This window comes from Haliaeetus leucocephalus, unplaced genomic scaffold, assembly GCF_000737465.1.
Source record: "Haliaeetus leucocephalus isolate CR32 unplaced genomic scaffold, Haliaeetus_leucocephalus-4.0 Scaffold984, whole genome shotgun sequence".
In the NCBI taxonomy this organism is placed as follows: domain Eukaryota; kingdom Metazoa; phylum Chordata; class Aves; order Accipitriformes; family Accipitridae; genus Haliaeetus; species Haliaeetus leucocephalus.
This window is the reverse complement of record NW_010973420.1, coordinates 1,352,260-1,375,039: the sequence shown is the minus strand read 5'-3', so window position 1 is coordinate 1,375,039 and position 22,780 is coordinate 1,352,260. Positions and strand designations below refer to the sequence as shown.

The following is a 22,780-nucleotide window of genomic DNA, read 5'->3' as shown; positions in this document are numbered from 1 at the left end:
ATTATGACTGGCTTTCTGCTGCTTGCTTAGGAGACGAGTTAATTTGGGGGTTTCCTGTTGGGCGATCAAGTTCATGCCTGGGAAGTGAGTGCTTGTTTTGGGGAAACCTGAACGTATGAGCAGGGCAGGCAAACACCGTTCACAGGGGTGTCCTGCTCCCATTGTCACATTGACCCGACGGGCTGTGCTGCACCAGGACAGCAGTAGTTGACTGTGAGTAGTTGCCATTTGGATATAAAGTGGATGATGCGCACAAGCTTGCCCCTTATGCGACCCACAGGAGCTGATTACCCAGGCAATGCTGTGCCCTGCCTTCGTGCACTCAGAGGCTGGCCGAACCTGGGGCTGTGACACCCAAATGGCCCACATCGGGGTCCTGGGGCTTTCTGAGCCTGGGAAGCACTGATGCAGGAGAGGGAGTGCAGGCCAGGGCAGAGCTGAGCTCAGCTGCCGCCAGCAGTGCTCTGGCAAGCACCGAGTTTGACCAAGGGACTTAAGTGCACTGAAGCATTAAAGCCAGGAGGTACCAATGGGAGGGGATGGTGGCAAAATCCTGCTGTGGGACCCTCACAGAAGCAGCTTCTGTAAGCTTTAATTGTCCTTCCATTCATTATTTCCCACCTAAAGCTATGTAATAATTACAGATTTGGATTACCTGGAAAAGCTGCTGAAAGTAGGATGAATTATTAATTCGCAGGCTGGATTCTGAAGAATTAATTTCAGCACCACATATTGAAAATTCTCCTTCATACAAAATACCGTAGTTTTGAGAGCAGCTCTGAAAAAGTGAGATTCTTCCAAGCCATTATTATACTTTCTGACAATTATATTTTTCCTTCAATCAGTATGTTTTAGCACACTCAACTAATACACTCAAATTAGTAGTAGAAAAACCTACATTTGTAAGAATTATATCTCTGTACAATGTACTGAAGTAATTCAAATTCCAGGGCAGAACTATGGAAATTCTTAGCACAGTTTGTCCATATCTTATCAGAACAGGCACGCTTTTCCCACAGCCTGGCTGCTTTCCAGCAGTGCCGAAGCAGACTTGTTGGAAGCCCAGTTTGAATGGGAGAAGTAATCTTTCTGAATGGATTTTTTTGGCAGGATTCCTGTTGCGTGTGTGGTTTATTGTTCTTGGTGATGTGACTACATTTTACCCCATAGATAAATGTTTTAGGGTCTTTATTTTTTGATGATGGGAGGGGTTCTGGAAAAATAATCAGATCACTAATTCTGTAAAATTCTATAGGCAGACTTTTTTCTGTTTTAACTACTTTTCCATGTTAATTGTGTAGGTTTTTGAGCATGCTTTTGATATAAAGGACAACAGCTGATTTACTTTAACTCCTAAACTTTCTATGATCAAAGGGTTTAGTAATTAAAAATCGAACAACTTTACTTTCCTCAACGCATTTTAACAAAGTGTTATTATGCCAATTCATTTTTATATGTTTATTTATTTATTTATTTATTTATTCTGTTCATAGTGTAGTAATTCACTATAAAGTATTTACTGGTGGTGTTGAAAATAAAAGAAGTGGTTGCCAATGGTGGCATATCCTCAGTTGGTATAAACATCCACTGCATTTACAGTTGTAACTCTAGTGAAGTCAGTTGAGCCCTCTGTGTGCTACAGGCCTGCTGTGGAGCTGTGCCAACTTCTGTGAGCTGAGGATCCGGCCTCTAATATGTATTACAGGATAGCTAATATGACGTTTAACCACACAGGAACCGCAATATACAAAGAAGTTCTATTTTAGCACCGCTGGGGCAAAAAAATCACTGTTAATGCTGAAGACTGAAGGGCAAAAGATTGCTAAGTGGGGGAAGAAAGCAGAAAAAACCCTCCTCTTATTTTGAGTTAACATGTGTACAGACAAATTCTCACATCTCAAGGCTAAGTTTTGTCTAAGAAAGATCTTTAAGATTTGGGTCTTTGTAATTGAAACATAAAGAATAATTATCTTAAATGTACATCTGCAGAGGAAGAACTGTGTATTTACTTATTATCTGCCAAAAAATCTTTCTCTTTTTAGCTAGAAAGATTAACAAAAAGGCGTTGAAGTATAAAGGCCTTCTTTTTCTTGAAATATGTATACATTTGTGAACAGATTCAAAAGAGAACAGTCACAACCTTTTTTTCTTTCTCTTTCTTTCTTTTTCAAAATGGGAGTGGGGGGAAGCATGCAACTCCAAACTTAGTGCCTACAATGCTTGGAAGACATTATGATTAATTTTGTGCTTAGGTTTCCAGATGTTGGATTTTGTCCCAACTTTTAAAGACCTCTAATGTTTAACAGGATATGTGCTGAGTATAGTCTTTAACAGAGTTTTCTTTCATAACTCTAGGATCTATGAGAAAAGGTAACTCGGGAAAACACTGCAGATTCGGAGCTGAATCTACAGCCTTCTAGGAGAAAAAACCCATCAAATGTGCAAGTTTGGACCGGAGCTATATTTGTTTGGGAAGACTATGGATAGGTACCAGAGCTGGCAGCAGAGCTGTTTGAATGCCATCCTCCTTGTGCTGCTGTGGACTGGCTTTTCCCGTGCACAGAGGGACTGCACGGGTGCAGAATGCCAGCCCCTGGACAACTGCATCGAGGACGTGCTGGAGCCTGGTGCGTGCTGCGCCACGTGTCTGCAGCACGGCTGCACGTGTGAAGGCTACCAGTACTACGACTGTGTCAACGTGGGCTTTATCAACGGCAAAGTACCTGAAGGGCAGTCTTACTTCGTGGACTTTGGAAGCACTGAGTGCTCGTGCCCCAAGGGAGGAGGCAAGATCAGCTGCCAGTTCATGCTGTGCCCAGAGCTGCCCCCAAACTGCATTGATGCGGTGGTGCCAGCTGACGGGTGTCCTCAGTGTGGGAGGATAGGTTGTCTCCACGAAGGCCAGAAGTATGTAGCGGGGCACACCTTCCACATGCCCCCCTGCAAGGTTTGCCATTGCCCCAACGCTGGTGGTGAGCTGATGTGCTACCAGCTTCCAGACTGTAACACGTTCGCCTTAAACACTGCAAGTCCAATAGATGCTGAAGATAGCGAACCGGAGAGGCACTACGACGATCCGTACAGCTACGACCAGGAGGCACCAGAAGGAGACAACACCCAGGTGGAGTCTCCAAAAAAATACAGGAGTTACTCGTCCCACCTAGAGCAAGAGAGCATCAGCCAAGAGCAAAGCGAGGATTATGACTACCTCCCAGCCAGCATTGCTCCTTCAGCTTTGGCTCTGGCCGATCCATACACCGAGGAAATGGCTGCGCCACTCACCACACCGGTGCCTAAGGTCCCTGCTGAAGTTCGCAGTGCCACAGAAAGAAGTGAGCGAAAGAGGGTGCCCCGCACCACTGTAGCATCCCTCCAGCAAACGACGCATAAAGAAGCACCAGTAACCACCAGGGCTCCTCCGGAGCATACAACAGCCACCACTGAGACACCCAAGCACCTGGAGGAATTAGAGAGGAGACCAAAGGGAAAGCAAGGGGACAAAGAGAGGCATGAGCAAGAAAGAGCCCCACACTCTAAAATGAAGAAGCATGCCAGAAAAGAAGACCCAGGGAACAGCATGCATCTAGGCTTGAAAGAGGTGAATTTAACAGAGCCAAGTTGGTCAAAAGCTTCCCATGAAACGGATGAGGGAAATGCTTTCCCCAAGGTAAAGTTCAGTGCAACAACCTCTCCTCCTGTTGCTCTAAAGGAACACCATAGTCAGTCATCCCAAAAGCAGTCACAGACACTTTATCGTTATCATCCTGAGGAAGATGGGGACCCCAACTCTATTCACGCTAACCCCAGATTACCAGAAGGTAAGAACTACTTCTAGTGTAGATGTCTAGAGACATTTATTCATAATAACGTTGGTGCGTATCCACTGTTCTTTTCCTCTTATTGCTCCATATGGGCATGAAATCAAGCAAACCTCCAGTTACCTTCTTTCATCTCTTTCAGAAGATAGTTTGTGTTTCATTTGACATAATAGGTAACATTTCACTATTGCCTACCTTGCTTTGATTTTGCAGACCGTGGATGGTGTTTTCTGGTATTTTAACTTTATTTCAGGTGATGATTTGTTAAACTCCGACCTTTTCCTTCTATTACTTGCTTTTAATTTCTAATGTGATGTTAGAGAAACATCTTACTCTGCACAAAAGGATTTAATTAGTTATCTGCTTGGATCATCCCATTACCAACTGAATGTAATCACATTTGTAGCTTTTGTCTTTTGCTGGGGAGGAAGTGAAACAGTTGTGCTTCTACTACGAAAATATTTACAGCACTTGTTGTAATATTTATCCTATGGTTGGAAGGCTATCTAAGCTCGTTAGTACAAGAACTTGCTAGATACACTCAAATAACCCTGAGGACTAGTAGGGAGAAAAAGGACTGTCTCTTGCTTTGTGTTTTTTGGGGGCTGGAAGTTTATGGTGTTTATGATCAACTGTGGCAAGTGTACATATTTCCTCTCTGCCTCTGGATTCCTCTTGACATCTGCAGTGAATGTTGATTATATGCTTTATGCAATGCTCATTACTGTAATGAATGCAAACTTCATCACTATAAATTAGCACATACACAGCTCATATTTCCAATTCATTTTTCATCAAATCAAGAGTAATATCTCCCTTTTCAAGATGTGGCACAAAATGTTCTCATGAGCCTCAGATGTATAATACTTGCAGTCTGAGTGGAGAATACCAATTACTCCCTAGATAGTGATATTTCTTCCTGGGTTATCTAGGTAGCCCTTAAACATCTTGAGCTGCCTAGTCCATCTACTCAGGAAGTTTAAGGGAGATAGGAGGAGAGCAGATTTGGAGCTGAGACTCTAGGTCCCAACACAAACAGCACCTCATGACTGCTTACCAAACAAAAGATGTACGAGGTCCATGAATGGAGATAATAGCCGTTTTCTTTTTCTTTCACTTCCACTTATGTTTTTATTGTAAATGTTGACCTCCCAGTTACTGGTAGCAGCTGTAATCTCAGTCAGATCTTAACTTCTTGATTTCATCAAAAGAATGCTCTAGAAATCAGTCTTACCTGAAGAACCTCACTGCATTGTAGGAGTACACTGGGCAGCAGTGTTTGAATACAATGCCTTGAAATGAGAAAACTTTAGCTGAGCACACTTACCATCCAGACGGATGCCATTAGGAAGTGTAGACTTTCAAAAGGATTTAATAGATTGTTAATGTGCTCCAAGCCTTACCTCCATCCTACCTTCTCTTCATGGATGCCTGTTGTATTTTACTTCTAGCTCCTTTTGTTATGTGAAAGATGAATCAAACAGGGGTGACTGGTTGATTATCCCAGGGGAGTAGTGAACTGATTCCAGCCTTCCAGTTTGTGTGACCTGAATAAGAGGATCTGTCCGTAAGGCCTTTATCTGCTTTGTGCAAATACAAGCGGCAAAAACATCTGCCTACAGGGTGCACTGAGTTCATCTGCAGTCAGATTTTACACTGCATAGTATTACCATGCAGCTTAAGCACTCTTCCTTTATATTTGTTGCAACATACCACAAAATCTGATATGAGCTGTGCATCAAGGCTGTGCACAATACGTGGGTCTGAGTTAGGACTAATGAGCAATAACCTGTTTTCTGATGTAACTTAAAACCAATCTATTTAAAATTAAGTTGCCTTCTTTTTTTTTCTCTCAAAAAGAAAAGATGGGTGGACCATCCTGAAATTTTCAGTAAGAGGGTTTAAGAAAGCCTATTGGGATGAAAGCGTTTAGCAGCAGAGCTACCTACTACATTTTAGAGTCTCCTTGGGTGATTTCCAGTCTGTGATTCCTGGTAACTGCTTGGCTGAGATAGGTCTAGCTGGGGTCTGGATTAGGTTGGGAAGCCTGTTGGATAGGAGCAAAATGTCATGGATGTCATGTCAGGCGTGAATTGTCTAGCCTACAGAAGCAGGCTTGGAAATCACTGGATGCTATTTTTGCCTTAGCTAAGCTACATAGTTCTCGCTCTCTGTATATAAAATTTCCTTTAAATATTGTAGAGGTAGAAATGAAAATAAACAGCCTTTGGGAGCACAGCACTCTCTGTTTGGCTGTAGACAACACAGCTCTGAGGCTGCTGGTTCTCCATTTGGCCCATGGAGTTGCTGCGCGTCTTGGGAGTGAGTGCCGGTGTCATGGCACCACGTGCATCACCCCACAGCCTCTGGCAAGTGGGGCCTGGCCAGGCATCCCATCCGCTCCACCATTCCCATTAGGAATAGTTGGTGGAAGCAGATCCATACAGGCTGTAAAGGAACTACAGAACTTTCTCCAAAAATGAGGAATCTCCCTTGATGCGGCTAGCGCCAGCACTCATGCCTAGGGACTGCTGTATTTTCACTTGTTTTGTTGCTTTAATTGATGCTGTTGTGACTCATGTGAGGAGATCCGTATGTTTCAAGTAATAAAACACATACATCTTCTGTCTCTTTGGTGACTCCTGAGCCAGTGATAGAGGGTGAGTGAAGATATTAGTCAGACTTGAAAGAAAAATTAATTTTGCCTTCAGATATAGAATGAAAACATAAATTTCGTGCATGTATTTCTAACTAGAAAATGGCATAATCTACCAGAATTGCCAAATAACTTATTTTCTCCCCTCAAGAATCAGCAGCATGATGTAAACCGCATCAATCCCCTAATTTTTAAGACCTGTGAGGCCGTTTCGCTGTTTCCCAGTGAGGCTGCTGCTCTGGCAGCAGGGGGATGCCGCGCCTCTGGGTCCAGTCGGGCTTTTCCTCGGAGGCGGCACGTGGACGTCCCAAGAGAGGGTTCAGGTCCTGTCCGGCTCTTTGGGGTGCGACGCAAGCCAGGCCTCAGGCAGGCGCAGAGTCGCTCCTGTCCCAAAACAAGTAGGCGCTCCCAGGCCACCGGCCAGCCCCTGCCCTGCCCGGGGGCTCCCAGAAGGAGCGAGTGTGGATTTTGTTTGCCCAGCTCTCAGCAGGGTGCTGTGGGGTGCAGAGGCCACTGCCTGCAGCTCGGGGAGGGCGTTTTGACCTCCGTGGGTGCTGCGTGATTGCAGAGGGTCGCAGCGCGCGGGGAAGATGTTTGCAGCCCGAGGGGCTGGCAGCGGCCGTGCCTTTCCAGCAGCGGCTGCCTCGGAGAGGGGAGCTGGGTTAGCGGATTGCTTGGGGTTTTTGCACTTAATTGAATTTTCCTGGTTTTCTCATCAGTCTGTGTATGGGGATGGATTTTCTTTATTTTGGGTTTTTCCTTTTTCGAGATCATCAGTATGGTTGGTTATTAACATTTCATCTTAATTGCTTTTTTTGTGGAAACATACATTTATTTAGGTTCCCAAGTCACTGGGAGTTACATTTTTGTGACTGTAGGGACATTCTAGATATTTTTTTTAGTCTTTCTTTTTCTCCAGAGTTTAGAAAAGTATAGGAGGCTTCACAGAAACATTTGCTGCCACTAAAAATTCAGGCCGAGTTAGATGGCTATTGCATTTGTTCTTCCTATTAGCTGTATCCTGGCACCAGAACTCAGCTGTGGTTGGATCCCTGATGCCTTTGGTTAAAAACTTGGCTTCATTACTTATATTTTATGTATCTCACTTTGGTTTTATATGTAGCTGAATTTTCATCTCCCAAATCTCTGATGGCTCGTATGTAATCTAATAGTGGAAAAAACATGGAGTACTTTGGTGCTTGGAAAGGTTAATTTTGTGTTTTGATTCTCCTTCTCCTTTTGTGCTTCGTTTTTCATCCGTATTTCAGTACAACTCTGTGAGGCTGGCATGTGCTGCTTCCCTTCTCGCTGAGAAGGGAAGCCTGGGGGCTTGGTCCCCAGGAGAGGTGCCGTCCCTGGCGAGGCTGCCCTGGGGTATGTGCTGAGCTCTGCCCGTCCTGGGGACAGAAATAACTCTGCATCTAAAAACCTGCTGTTGTTAGACACAAGCACAAACAACAAGATGTAATACTGCACTGTATTTCACATCAGCCAGCTAAGATGATCTACTTAGCATCTTCACTCATGGACTCCAGTGAACTGTTTGAAACAAATTGCCATTTGTTTGGGGAATTTTTTTCCACTCTCCTTTTTTGGCTGCTCTGAGCTTTCCTGAACCAGCCGTTTTGCTGATTATCGGGGTGCTGTGTGAGGCCAGGCCCTCACTGGTGGGTCTCTGGGGCAGCAGCAGTGCTCGTGGCCCCCAGGGAGGATGCGGGTGCCGCTGCCGTCACAGAAATGGGCCCTCTTGCAAACCCACCGCTGAAATGGTGACTTTGGGAGCTGGATTCTCCATTTGGAAGGTGGAAAGCACAGCACCAGCTCTGCAGGGCTGCGCGAGCCCAGTGGATGCTTTCCTGCCTCCGACAGGGGCAGCTGCTGCTCCTCAGGGGTTTCCACTACCCTGTGCTCCGTGCTGGCCCGTAGCCCTCCCTGCTGTGGAAACATTTGTCTTTACTTGGTGTGCGAGTGCCCTTGTCATAGATCCTGAATATAGGCTAAAGAGCAACTTTCTTCAGCAACATACAGACCAATTGAAGTTTCTGTGGCAAATACTAATTACACCATTCCTAAAGGAACTGTAAGTGTAAAGTAGAGGCAGTTACTCAGCTGAGAAAGTGTAAATTAAGTACTTTCACCAAGGGAAGGGATGAGATGGATGGAGACCATTCTTTTTATACAGTCTCTTTCCAAACATTGATCTTATCCTGTCACTTACTGCAAGAGCAGCAAACAGAGGGAGTTTTAATTTCTGTACTTCCTATTTCCTCATCTTAAAAATGCCCTGAACAGGGGACGGTTGAATAAAACATCTTTGAAGATCTTACTGTCAAGTTTTATTATGATTTTTCCACTTTTTTCCATTTCCCTATGCTCTGCCAGTAGAGTGCTGTTTCTTGGATAAATGTAACTCAGGTAGCAAACAGCCTCATTGTGAATGTTTTATGATTTGCATTCTGGTTTTGGCAGGCTGAATAGCAATTTGCATCTAGCTGGAACCATTGTGTTTCAGAATGGAGGTATTTTTCCACTTTAAAAAACTCACCAGTTGTGGATGAGTTTATTGTGGTCGTTTTTAGAGATAAGGATAATTGCTGTCCAGCTGAAGTAAATTGCACCAAGTAAATATTTGTGAGCCGAGATCAGTGGATGTGAGGATGGCATTTATTGCATGTGAATAATGATCAGGTAGGAGTTACTGGGAGGCTCTTGTGTAACTTCTAAGGATATAGTTGAGATTTCAACCAACCCATCTACTGCACCTTTGCTGATATTGAGGCTCATGAAGAAAGATGACCTTGAATTTCTGAACTGAGGGCAAACAGGAAACGAGATCCATAAAGCAGACCAGCAGTGAGGGTTTCCACGGCGTTCCCTGAGCACACCAACCCCTTGTACCTCCTACTGCCACCATAAAATGCACTGGAGGTGGGAGAATGCTATGGATGGTGCTTCAGAAACACAAACTCTATTTGCAATTATTTTCTATTTTTTGGTATCAGCTGAAGTGTTCTTTCACATTTACTTGAATTACCTCAGGCTTAATCCTATGTTGTCTACTTCATCTCAGTTCTCTCTGCAACAGGATGAAATCAGCTCTGAGCCCTCAAACTAGGATACCTGAGGAATAAAAATAAACCTCAGGAGAAGAGGGTGCAGGGAGAAAAAGCCTCTGGGCCACAAGTGTGAATCAGCATGAATTACGATCCCAGGGGACAGTGTTCAGTTGTCTCTTTTGTAGTTAAAGTTCTGAGATAGTAAGATTATAGAGGAAGATAGCGTGAATAGGTATAAGGCAGGCTGAGATACTTATAGAAAGAGGAATACTAAAATACTATAAAATTAAGAAGTGTTTTAAGAAAGAACCACAAAATAGATCTATCTGTTCTGCCAAAAATGGCATTCGTACCTTATAGGGTAGCTGGATGCTAGTTTAGGAAGAAAAAGAAAAAATGCAACCATTTCCTAATTAAAAAATACCACGTGTGGTATGTGGGGGGCTGATCCTCTCATGGATAGCGCACAACCTCTTCCGAGACCCCTTCCCTTGCTCACCTCAATGCTGTGCCCCCAGCGCCCACGGCCAGGGGCCACCCCCTCCTCGTGCAGCTCCACAGGCCCAGGCGGTGGAGAAGCCGTGAGCAGCTCAGGCAGCCACCTTCCTCGGACCGGCTGGCAGATTTGGGCTGCTGGGCCACGGCCAGCCAGCCCTGCTGACAGTGGACCTGTCATTTCAAGTTTGTGCCTGAACGGAGCGTTGCAGGATGAAGCGTGGCAAGGTCTGCCTCCCTGCACGCAAGGTTTGGAAGGAAACCTGCCTGAAGTGCGGTAGTCGCCACAATCGCGTTTCCCTGTCTTTTGTCTTCCTTCCAATATCTAAAAGCGTGAGTAGGGGCTGAGGTTGGACAGCGAGGTGAAGGGAACTGCTTGTGCTGGGATGGGCCCTCTTGGCACTTTCTGTTTTAACAAGATCAGTAATTTCAAGTGTGTGTGCGCTAAACACTGCTTGTGGCATGAAATTGTGAGCAAAGGGTGCAAGGAAAAACAAAGCCTGCCTCAACGACATGGAGGAGTGCATTCAGACTAATTGTTTGCAGACTCTGAAATAAACAGTAGCCAAAAGTATCAAATCTCCAGGCACTGGACTGCCAGATGTGGCCAGGCTTTCTGTTTCCAAAGCTCTTGCTTTCAGTGGATGCAGCGTTAGGCCTGAATCAAGTGCTTTGAATAGTCCCACTTGAGGAATTTGAGCCCAGATCAGGAGGGCTGATCTAGCCTGCTAGCCTAGGCACGTAGGCAGCAGCTGAATTCTGAGTATCCAGACTTGCCCTACCCAGGAGCATACTTTTGGGGTCAGCGTTGATGGTACGGCGTCTAGATGATCTCTCTGGACGTGTTGCTGCATGACTGCTGCTTGCCTGTTTGTGTTTTGGGAACTGCTATGGGTCAGACCACTGCTGCTGGTTTTCCAGCTGGCCGGGCTTCAGTGTGCCTCTGAAAGCTGCGGGCTCTGAATATGGAGCATTATGCTTTCTTTGCAAGAATCCCCCTGGTGAGCCTAAGCCCTCCTCACTGCAGACCTTCTTCCATTCATCATGTGCATCTCCTTGCTTAAAATGGAGATATTCATCAAAGGTCATGAGCTCCTGGTTAGCAATACTTTTGTGTCAGGCTTTTATGGTGCTCCTTTGGTCCTTAACTCTTGCAGAGTGTTTTAAGTGGTAGCTATATATTGAAGGAGGAGCTCATGATCTTTAGTTAGAGGAAATGGTTTAGAAGATCCTTGCTTAAAGATGTGAAGATCTGTGAATTGGCGCAAGCACAAGCATGGTGTGCAGAATGCCAAGTTTCAGCGCCACGTGTCACTAAAAACGGCCTGCATAACCTGTCATAGTCAGATGTATGCAGATTTTTAAGAGCCTAAAAAACTTACAGAAATGCTCAGGTCTTGAGGTCTTTTCTTTTTAAACCCCAGTACCTGCCCATCTAGTAACTAGAGGTGTTTGAGGTGGTGGCTCGCTCTCTTCCTGAGTTGCCCATAAAATGAAGATAACAGCTCCTCACTTCAGTGTGATCTTACGGATAAGGCTATGGGGCTGGGGACCCTGGCAAGCAGGTACAATGTGCAATATAAGGTGGGACAAACATGTATGTTCCTTCAGATCTTGCTAGTCTTGCCTTCATTAAATACACTCTGAAGAGCAAGGTCTTTTTCCCAGCATCTGGTGCGATGATGGGGTGTAGTCAGATTTCCCATCCGCTGATAGTGCATTTTATACACCGACTTCTTTTTTGCAGCAGCAACAAGGACTATTACTCATGCAGTTGGCTGGAGCAGTTTTTTATAAGGAAATTCATTGTGTTAAGTGTTGGCACCGAAGGGAGGTGCAGAGAACATTTGAAGAAAAAGCAAAACAGGATGAAACATTCACACCTGGCTGGGCAATGTATATGGGCAGTATCAGTGTCCCATCCCGCCCTGGAGGAGCGCAGCACTGGCACAAGCCCAAAAGGCAGTGTCTGCATGGGACAGGTTTTCCACAGTGACACTGAACACAGGCGAGGATCCTTAACTTCATGGGATTTAGTTACCGAGATAGTTTAAATCTTAATATGTTGAAGTAATAAATTCAACTGGAGTTGAGCACCTAACCTGTGACGGCATCAAAATTTTTTTGGAAACCTATCCCGTGTAACTATTTTGTAGAGGTAAACATAATTGTTTGTGAAAAGTTAGCTCCATCCATGGTGCAATTCTGAAATTAAAACATGCTGGAGACAAACTATGGAAATAAGATGGGAGTTTTCTTGTACAAATTAATTAACCACTTGAAAAGACAAGGCTGTTGGGCTCACCAGGTTTCTCAAGGGGACTACATTTGCTGGTTATTTATAGGATGTATCTGAGACTATTTTCTTTTTTTTGTATGCATGTTTGATACTTCTTCAGAAAACATAATTTAAATGAGACTTCTTTGCAGTAACGTTTGTAGTATTCTAATCGATCACTGAGGAATTAAAAATGACCCTGAATATAGCTCCTTGTTAGAGAAAGGCAAATACAAGTAGTAATTTCTGATCCAGATTTTGTGAGACAATAACCTTTTGAACAGTTTCAAATATGTAGGCCAAATAAACGTAGCTTTCTAAGTATATGCTTACTCATGAAAGGATTTGTAATTTCATTACCCCGGGCCTCACAGCGAGCAATATCTCTTACCTCTTAGGGATTCTTAGGTAACAAGCCAGAAGTAATTGGAATTTTATAAAGATCCCCTTATGTGTGAGGAGGTTTTATGTTTTGCTGGCTGTTCCCAGTCTGTCTGTGCTGTGCCTGAGATGACCGAGTCTCTTCCAAAGCCACCAAAAAGTCCTAAACCGCCATCCCAAAGCATGGGTGGTGCTGGCACTAAGCCAAAGTCTGAGAGAGGGCTAGGGGGAAAAAAAAGTAATCGTGCTATCTTTAGGACCAGCAAATCTCCACGGCAAAGTTTCCCCTTTCCTGCCTTTGCCTGGGGGGGGCAGGGAGCGGCAGTGCCCACCTGGAGCCACTTGCCTTTGCCCTGACACGACACGTGGAGTGTCCGTGACCCACCAAACACATCGCAGTGAATGAATTTGTAAGCAGCGGCATTACAGAGCCTCTGGGTCTGCAATCGTTCACTGCCTGGTGGAATTACTGGGTTTTACTCCATCACTGGGGCGCACTGATGGTGATGGAGTACCTAATTAGATGGTAGCAGTTGCTAACGTGGGTGCTGTGGGGTGTTAGAGGGAGGCAGCCGCTCCTTGCGGACAGCCTGGGGAGCGCGGGGCTAACGGGGGTGCGTGGGCAGCGTGCTGAGGTACTGCTTCCCCTTGCCTGCCCCTCTACAGCTTGGTCATGCTGTGTGTGGTTCTGGCTGCAACTTATTCAACCCCTTCATACGCCAGAAAAGGAGCAATTTAGAAAAACACACAGAACAGTAATTCTTTCTCCCTTGTTGCTGTGAGTGCTGGTTGCTTTTTTTGTGTGGCTGTTGTGAACCATAGGGATGCTGATTGCATTCAGAAGGGCTCAGAGTGGCTTGACCGTAGTTTTGCATTACCAAGTACTAAAATAAATGTTTATGGCTCAAACAACTCTGGGTTTAAAACCTTTCAGCAGTATAAACAGTTGCATGAAAGGGGAGGATTTGCATCAGTAACTTCTTTTAAAAGATGTTAATGAAAGTTGATGTTCTTGTGAACTGTTTCTCTGTCTATAATACACATCTTAAAAATAACGAAAATCATCAAATGAAACCTCGTAGCCTTACTGTTATTATTCATAGGGCAAGTTATTGCTTGCATCTCCAGTGACCCCGGTACTGCACAAGTAATAGGTTTGTATATGGTGTTGTAGGCCTTTCCACTAAGGTTATTTGAATTGGGCACATGAGTATGTCTCAAGGATAAACAAGGCAAATGCTTAGGATAAGCTTTATTTTGTATGAGGTCACTATGTAGAAATTTTATTTCAGGAAGAAGAATTTGCATCTTCTCTCCTGCGTTAGCCATCTGTGCTGCACCTTTACCTCCTTTACCTGCTTTTTTTTGGCTGTCACTGAAGCATATTGTGGATTTTCCCACTCCTCATTTGCTGCATGTGTCCTCCTCCCCATCCCATAGCCCTTGAGGAGCCAACTTTTGTGGCTTTGCAATTAAGGAAATGTTTCCTTTCACCTGAAGTCAGCACTCTGGGGCATGCTGATAGCTGCAGGTTGGAGGTGACGTGGCAGCCCCTGACTGCTGCAATGGCTGTGGGTGGCTGCAGCCCAGCGTGGGGTCTTTGTGGCCCAGCACAGGGACTTTGCAGCCTGGTGCTGGCCACCAGACATTGGGGACCAGTACAGCAACTCCTCTGGGAGAGCTGCAGGAAAGAAATGGAGGAAGATGTGCCTCCAGTGGTGTTAGGGAAGACAACAGGTTACAAAAAACCCAAATAAACTGAAAGGGCAAGTCAGTGCTCAGTACCGGATCATCGGTGAGCACTGTTGAAAAGGGACAGAAGAGTATCAGATAGGAAAAAATGGTGTTTGCCATGGATATCATACATAATCCAAGAAATTTTAAGCCAATTTTACACAATATTTTCTGGTCTTAGTGTGTCACTGAGATGCTTTTGGTGTGGTTTTTTGAGTAATAAGCTCAATAGCACCATGTGAGGGCTACAGTCTGGCATTGAGCTGTAATAGCACTCATGTCCTCCCTATATTCATTGTGAGCAACATCATCAGCTGTGTTTGGAGCAGGGGAGCTGGAGTTTGACTGGAGCTGGCTCATATGCAAGGAACAGAACTGAGAAGAAAATTGAATGAGCTCTTGCAACAGGAACATCTGGCTATACTTCAGTTTCCTTTTCTTCTCACCTCTCACTATTTATATGTTAGTTTCTGTCTGAGTTTTGAAAGACATTGTATGTGCTACTTACTGGAATTATTTTCAGAGCACAAGTTAAATTGATTAATATTGTAGAGTTATACATCTTGTATGAAATGAAACATCAAAAGTGCTTCTTGTATTCATATTCTGATTGAGACATCCTACAAGGACTTAGGAAACAATTATATTTTGCTGTCAGTGGTTTGTTACATAGAATTTATTATACTTAATACCAAACCTACTGTGTAATGATAGCACATGGCACACGCAAAAGAAATTCCACACAAACCTTGCTTCAGTGGGGAGCAGAATTTCTTGAAAAGCAAACACGGAAGTAAAAAGCGTGTTGTCTTCTCCAGCTACCTTAGCGGTGAAAGCAGATAGCCTTGTGTGCCTGATACAGGTGTTGTGGTTTGGGAGGACAGGTTTTGGAGAAGATGCGTGTTCAAGCTTGTGTAGTTTGTCATTAAAAAAGTAAAATTCATTACTAAAACCACAACTTTTTAATGAAAATGGAGCTTACTGTATATAATGATCATTTCTTATGACTCTTTCCGTAAGGTTAAACAGCTCTTTTGCATTGAACAAGCACAATAGGAAACTTTCAGCTAGTTTAATGGTGTTTAAGGAGTCTTTTTTAATAATGATTCTGAGAAATCACTGGGAGGAGGACTTTTAGATAAGAGTATTAAGTCAATCCATTATCTGCTTGGTGGCATGGAAAGCCTTACACCCACCCAACAACTCTGCCAAATGCTGTCAGTATTTGGCTATCAAGCTTTCAGTTGATGCCTATTTCTCTCTAAAGCTCAAATAGACCCAATTGTAATTCTTCAGCTACCGCTATAAAACATCTTGTTTATGGCCTATAAGCAGCTGAAGATCAGTATAGTTCTCCCTCTTATCCAAGAATTCTTCCTCTGCAATGTGCATTAATTTTCCTTGTGTTGGAATTGCGTTGCATTAAGCTACTAGTAGTTTTCATTTCCAGATTCAAAACTACAGTATTCTAGCCAAATGATTTTGTAAGAGATTTACTCTGAGGAACTGTTTTTCATTGAACATAAAAATACACTTAAGTAATGTCTTGTGTAATAATGATAAAATTTGTACTTTCACTGGTTCTGGATCAAAGTTGATAAGCATTGTCTTAACTCATGGCATTGAAATCAAAAGAAAAGTATAGTAAACATCAGCGGTTACTAGGTTTTACATTAGAAGGTTACATAAATGTTTAATTTCAATCAGCTCGGATTGACTGTGGTCACAAGCAAATTGTGTTTTTGCTTGTATCTTTAAGTGACGTGGAAGATAAATATGGAGACTTTCCAAAATCTTGTGCACTGGTCTCAGAAGTTTCTGTTGTTGCATTAAACTAATGAATGTGCTTTACATATGTTCTTAAAATACGGACTTTTGCCTTGCTTGGCCTATGGCCCTGGGATGCAATTTTCCTGGTAGTGTCTGCACTCTTTCTCCTTTATGCATGGCCCCGGGGACAGTAGGAGCAGGTTTGTACTCTGGCATGACTGAGAATCTGTTGTGGGACAGGCATGGACTGTCACTGCCTTGGTATTAGGTGAAACTAACCAATTTAGATGAAAAAAAGAGTTATACTACTGGTTTTCTTACTCTTGATGAATATAACCAACCAGTTAGAATGAATAGGAGCTTTTGGAGTCAACCAGTTACATTTGCTTTGCAGTGTGAATAATTTGGTATGCTGAAAAATTCTGGCATGTGGCAGAGAGGCCAGTTTAGGCTTACTATTTATGCTCACACCCCTGTGCTAAGGTTAAATGAGTTTAACACTTTGGGGCTGAAACTAAGTATCCTTTAACCTTTAGTCCTGAGTCCCTGTCGTGGTTTCAACCCAGCCGGTAACAAAGGACCACGCGGCCGCTCGCTCACTCCTCCCGCCCCCCTCCGGTGGGATGGGGGGAAGACGGAGGAGAGGAAAAAAAACAAACCTGGAACCTCGAGGGTTGAGATAAAGGCAGTTTACTGGAACAACACAAAGAAATTGCAACAACAACAACGGTACTAATGAAAAAGTATACAAAAAGAGTGATGCACAGTGCAACTGCTCACCACCTGGGACCCGACGCTCTGCCACTTCCCCCACCGAAAAGAAGCGCCCACCCCCCGGCCCGCTCCCCCTTTATATACTGAGCATGATGTCACATGGTATGGAATAGCTCCTTGGCCAGTTCAGGTCAGCTGCCCCGGCTATGCCCCCCACCTCCCAGGTTCCTGTAAAAATTAACTCTATCCCAGCTGAACCCAGGACAGTCCCCATTCTCACTTTGGTGAGTGTGAACCTTGCAGAATGCCAGCACACTCTAGCAGAGCAAGCAGCTCGTGTGTAAGGTAACATCAGTGACTTCAAAGGTGGAACGCTTCATCAGCACTGCTGTTTGTCTGCACTCCTTTAAACTATGGGATCTGACCTTTATTGGGTAATATTAAAGTCCCATTTTGGTATGGTGAACAGCTTTATGCAGTCTTGAAATCTGACCCTGGTATTTCAGAGAGATTGCTCACTGTTATTGGGCTTTTAAATGGAGTTAGCAACATTTCTTGAAAAAATACTTTGAAGGTCAAATCCTGTCCTGTCAATGCCGAATTAACCCCATTAGTTTCAGTAAGGTATACACTCATTTTAGCCGTATTGCTTCCTCCTATATTACTTTAAAATGGTAAAGGGCAACTGTTAAGCATTAGAAATTCTAAAAAGTAAATGCTGTCTTTAAGTAAGAACTCCTTACATCTCACATGAGCATACAACAGTTGCTCTCATTTCACAAGGCTTTCTTTGCAGTCACAAAAAACCCTTGTTTGTCATATTTTTTGGTCAGACTCAAATTCCTCTCCCAGATCTTACAGCTAATTTATAGTAAACAAATACCTCATAAAACGTACGATCATTATACAAATACATTATTATAGCCATTTGTCTTTGTGTTTGTAAATTCCACAAATTGAATGTCTGGGTAATGGATGTTTATGGAGATGCAGTCGATAGCACTGACTGAGCCCATGGGATGACATGGTGCTGAGGGTCATGAACGAGCACCTCTTCCCATGACAGGCAGGAAAGGGCTTGATGCCTACTGATCCAGCATCACAAACCACATTCGTTTAGAAAAAAAGAGCTGGTGTTGATGGATGAATATGCTTCCCCCATCCATGCCCGTATAATAGAACTGAGATTCACACTGCTGCGTTTCAAATGTGACACAGAAAATTCCAGGCTCCCCCAGGGAGTTAATCATGCACCTGACCATAAGTACCTGGATCATGGTCAGCTTTGTAGATGAATATAGCTCTCTTTCAGATATTGGAGAGAGACCAATTAATTATTTTGCTCCTCAGTAAACCCAGAGTAATTGCACTGTCTCCTAAAGATGTTAGTATGAGAATTGTTCTTGTGTACTGCCTTCATACTAGGTTAAAATACTGCTGTTCTTGGAGCAAATCTTGGCTTATTTTGGTGCAATTGCAACACAGGTAGGCGCTGGTACTAGCGAAGAAATCTCCACAGCACTTTCATATTTTATATTCTTTAATGGCAAGAAACAAATATATATATGCTGCAAGATTAAGGATTTAGTCCATTTCCTGGAAGGCCAGAAGACCACACTGCTGAAACGGTGATTGATTCTATTCTCAAAGATGAACTAGAGAGGTTTTCTAAACCCGACTTGTTTGTTTTGGCTGGCTGTTTGCTGCCACCTTGCTGAGATTTTTCTTTTGCTGCTTGAATCTCCTCCAGACTCTTCAGAACCTGAAAATTGCCAAAGCTGATGACAAATAAGAAGGAGCAAGTGTTGGTGCAGTGCGAGGAGAATGCGAGTTAGCAACAGGTGTTAAGAGGACCGATATTTCTGGTGTCGTACCCGTGGCACACTCCATACTGTGGGTATGTGTTGCCCTATCTGTGCATTCTCCCAAGAATGGAAAGCAGCTTATCTGCTTTCATAACCTGTCTTCTTCTCTCTGCTCTGGTAGTGCTAGTGGTACAGTGCAGGTTTGTTCAGCAGTGCCTCTCATGGGACTGAAAAGGTAAAGTTCAGGCTTTATCTATGCCCTATCTTGATCTAATTAGGAGAAGACGCTACATGTGGGCTCCTGCGGACCAGTTTCAGGGCTTGTCTGTGTGTGCAGCTGGTGGAGAATAAGGAGACAGCTGTACCCTCATGCAGAGATGTGCAGGCTGAGCTATAGCATAGAATTTAAAGTTGGTATTCATTACAGAAGTTACACACAGTGAGCATGCAGGATGAATGCATAAGTACAGCCAACACTGATGTACAGATTGTATGTGACTCTGTTGGGTATCAAATGCCTTAAAAAAGGTGCAAAGTAACTTCTAGCTGTGTGCTGGGGAGCTGTGTGCTAAGACTGGAAAATGCCTTTATCTTGTTCACCCTCTTCTTTTCTTATGCCCTGGTAGTAAGACTTGGTTACTAACTTTCAAACTGCTAAGCAACTTTTAACTACTTGTCTATACTTGAAAAAACCACCTCAGTCTGACACTAAAATGCTTCCTAACATGTTCTCTGAATCAGTCTGTCAAGCAGGGCAGGGTTGGATTCTGCAGTAGTGATGGCCATTGCCACAATTTATGTAGTTGAAAATAGAAGTTTTGTATGCAGGAGTTTATAAGTAGCAAAATCACTCCACAGGTTTGCATAGTGCTGTAGGAATACTTGCTAGCTCAGTGTAAAGACTTATCATATAGACAGATGTAAACTTTATTCATATCAATTAAAAGTGTAGTGCTGCAGAGAGCCCCATGGGTTTGGTGGCTGGAGGTCAAGCCATATGGCAAGGTATCCCTAGTGAAACAGAGAGCCTTTGCTTGGGTAACCAAGTTGAGCCCCAAGGCTCAGAAAATCCTCAAAGTAGTGCAAAGTAAGTCCTGGTTTGTAAAACCAAAACAACACAGCAAATGCATTTCTAACTGTAGCTTGATAACAAGAACATGTAAACAAGACTTCACCTGGTTTCACGTTTAACTGCAACATTTCTGGCAGCTCAGACTTGCCTGGCTTTTTCTTCCATAACTGCCAGTTATGCAAATTGATTAATTTGACAAATTTCTGCCTTTTGTAGCAAGTCATGCTCAGAACAAGAAAGAGTGAAAATCTAGTCTGTGGTAAAGTTGCTCGTCAAGTGTTGTGCCACACATGCTTGTAAAGGAGACTAATAAACACTTTCCAGCACAGAAATGTATGCCTTGGACATCACCTACAAAATTAAGGAAGGAGTGCCAAATCCTACAACATGTTTTAAATAATCTGATATTTGAGGTTATTTGTAAGGTCCCGTCTCCCAGAGTCATACAGCTGGCCAAAACCATCCCCTTTCATTTAAAAAATTTAAAAAAAAAAAAAAAAAAAAAAAGTGGGAGAGCCACAGTCTTCCATAAAGAGAAAAACTAAATCTCAAGTGTTTAAAAGCCAACAAACAAAACCCACCCCACGTTGTAAATAGACAGCAAATTAAAGGAATTCAAACATGTACACGTTTCTGCTCAGCCCGTTGCAGTGCTCCCCCAGCCATCGTGCTCCGTGGGCAGTGTGGGCTGTGGTGGCAGGGCCGTGGTGGGGTGGCTGTGAGCGTGGGGGGAGCCGTCTTTCCAAGCGCCTCTCCTTGTGTGCACCTGGAGCACGTTCATAGGAAGGTCACTGCAGCAAGGAGGAACCAAAGAGGAGCCAGGCAAATTCCGAGTGAGAGCCAAATGAAGGCATTTCTCTTGCTGAGACCCACAGAAATTGCTAAAGAGGGAAAAACAGAACCTTGCTGAAAATTTCAGCAAGGTAAGGGAGATGAGCAGACAGGTATGTCCTACTTTGTCGCACACTATGAGCTGTTAGAGGAGTGGGTGATGGGTGGGCTTGGTATTTTATCTATTTTACTTTCAACCTGGAGGCGGCTAAATAGGAATGGTTTAAAATAGTATCATAGTTGCCATAGATACTTGTCTAAATTGAAAATAGAGGTCTGGACCAAGCTTTTAGTCTGCCCGCCAAAGCAAAACTTGGACCTGAGTGATGAAACCTGAGTGGGTTTGAGGAGTCATGCTGAAACTTGCGTTGTCGCAGTCAGTGATTCAGCCGCGCCGCAGAGGATGTGGATGTGTTTGACGTCACTGAGCAGCTCCAGCAAGGGTTCACATGGGCCTGGAGACTCTGGGAAGGGAAAAATCCTTCATGCTTCAAACGTTTTCCTCCTTTTTTTGCCCCAGGAGGTCTGTAGAGCTCGGAAAAATGCCATGGAATGCTGCTTTCCTGGGACTGGGTTTGATTTTTATTTTTTAAATGTTAATGTGCAACAAAGCAGCAGCAAATTTAGAGTAGTTCAGCTGGATAAAAGCATCCTGTTAAGGTAAATTCAGTTTATTTGGCCCAGGAATGTGTGGCATATGTGTGTCTAATTACAGATAAGGCAACTAAGACTTTTATCTTCTTTCAGTGAAAAAGAATCTGCAAATAAAGTGTAAAATGTTTTGGTGAAATGTAGGAAGGTCCTTTCAAGGATTTGGTTATCGTGAATGAGCCCCACTTAAGGGAACTGGAAATGTTTCACCCTATCCTTCTGCTTTGTGGGTGGCATTGGATGTATTGGGACAATTTGAGCTGACACTGGAAATCCCTCACTTTGAGATAAAAATCTGTCGTTCTGCCTTTGGAGATTTCTAGTTTCATCTGTCCATTTTTAGATGTAGAGGGAAAATCAGTACTGGTCTGGTGAAGATGATGGAGATGCACAGAACACATCAGTTGAGTCCAGCCTGAAAAGTACATACTTAACATTGTGTCATATTTCCTCTCCAATTTCTTGCTCAGTAGGTGGTAGAGAATTAGTGCTTAATTACTTGCAGGCTGTGGACAACAAGCAGCCCCCTTAAACTGTTTACATTTCTGGATAAGGCTGGAGCTGAATGTTCTTTGTGGTTCAGTCTTTCTCAGTATCTATGGAAGATTTTATAGTGCTTGTTTATCTTTTATACCATATACAGGGATAAATGTTTGTTCCCAAAGAACTTTCATCTATTAAAAAGAGCCCCATTCATCCACGTCTATATCACGTTATGTATGATAAATCCGATTTATACCATTCAGCTTCCCAGCTTGTGAAAAGGCACAGTCTGTCATTCAAGAAGCTTGTGAAATTGTGGGAGTTCATAACTGAGCCAAAAATCAGATCCAAGTCTTAAAGGTGGAGCTGGAGTTCTAGACTTGCTTGGATACAAGGAATTACATCTAGCATACATCACTTGAATAAAACATTAATTTCCCATTAAAAAACATTATGTTGCTCTGATAATTGTTCCTGTTTTGAGTAATCCTCATTTCCTGCATATCTCTGGTGACTCATCACAGCAGAGTTCTCATCCATTCTGCTTTGCAGATGCTCTCAAGCTGTCTATTACTGATCTGACTCAGCTTCTTTATCATCAGCATCTTCTCTCATTGCTATTGTGCTGTGAAAATGTATGCCTCGCTAAGGACTTCATTCTCCTTCCAGCTTAAAAATGACTGGCACTGCTGGCTATACTTTTAAATTTAACTCAAGTTTTAAGAAAGTTTTAGGTTAAAAATTCACATTTCATATTTTCAGATTGTCTCAAGTCTTGAACCTGCAGCTCAGAAGCCCAGATTGCAAAAATGTATGCCTCTGAGTCCTTATCTCTATCTACAATGGGAACAAATCTTTCTTCCTTTCAGATTTTCTGCGAGTGGTTTGCTGGTATAATAAATTCTCAATGTGATCTGTGCATCCTATAGCTTCAATTAAACTTTACTTCAAGGGGTTAAAAGAGATGGGTGGTGTATGCGTCTGTGTGGAGTCCTGTGCCTGTCAGCTATCACCTTTGTAACAAGGTTTGAGATTC

At 43.4% G+C, this 22,780-nt stretch overlaps 1 protein-coding gene across 1 annotated transcript in view; it reads left to right on the top strand.

The window, feature by feature from the left end:
- Window positions 1-22,780, top strand: part of FBLN2 (fibulin 2) — an 86,780-nt gene that overhangs the window by 4,135 nt on the left and 59,865 nt on the right. The window contains exon 2 of the mRNA XM_010584409.1: window positions 2,356-3,818. Coding sequence (XP_010582711.1) covers window positions 2,438-3,818 — 1,381 coding nt within the window. The 5' untranslated portion in view covers window positions 2,356-2,437. The remainder of the gene's footprint in view (window positions 1-2,355; window positions 3,819-22,780) is intronic.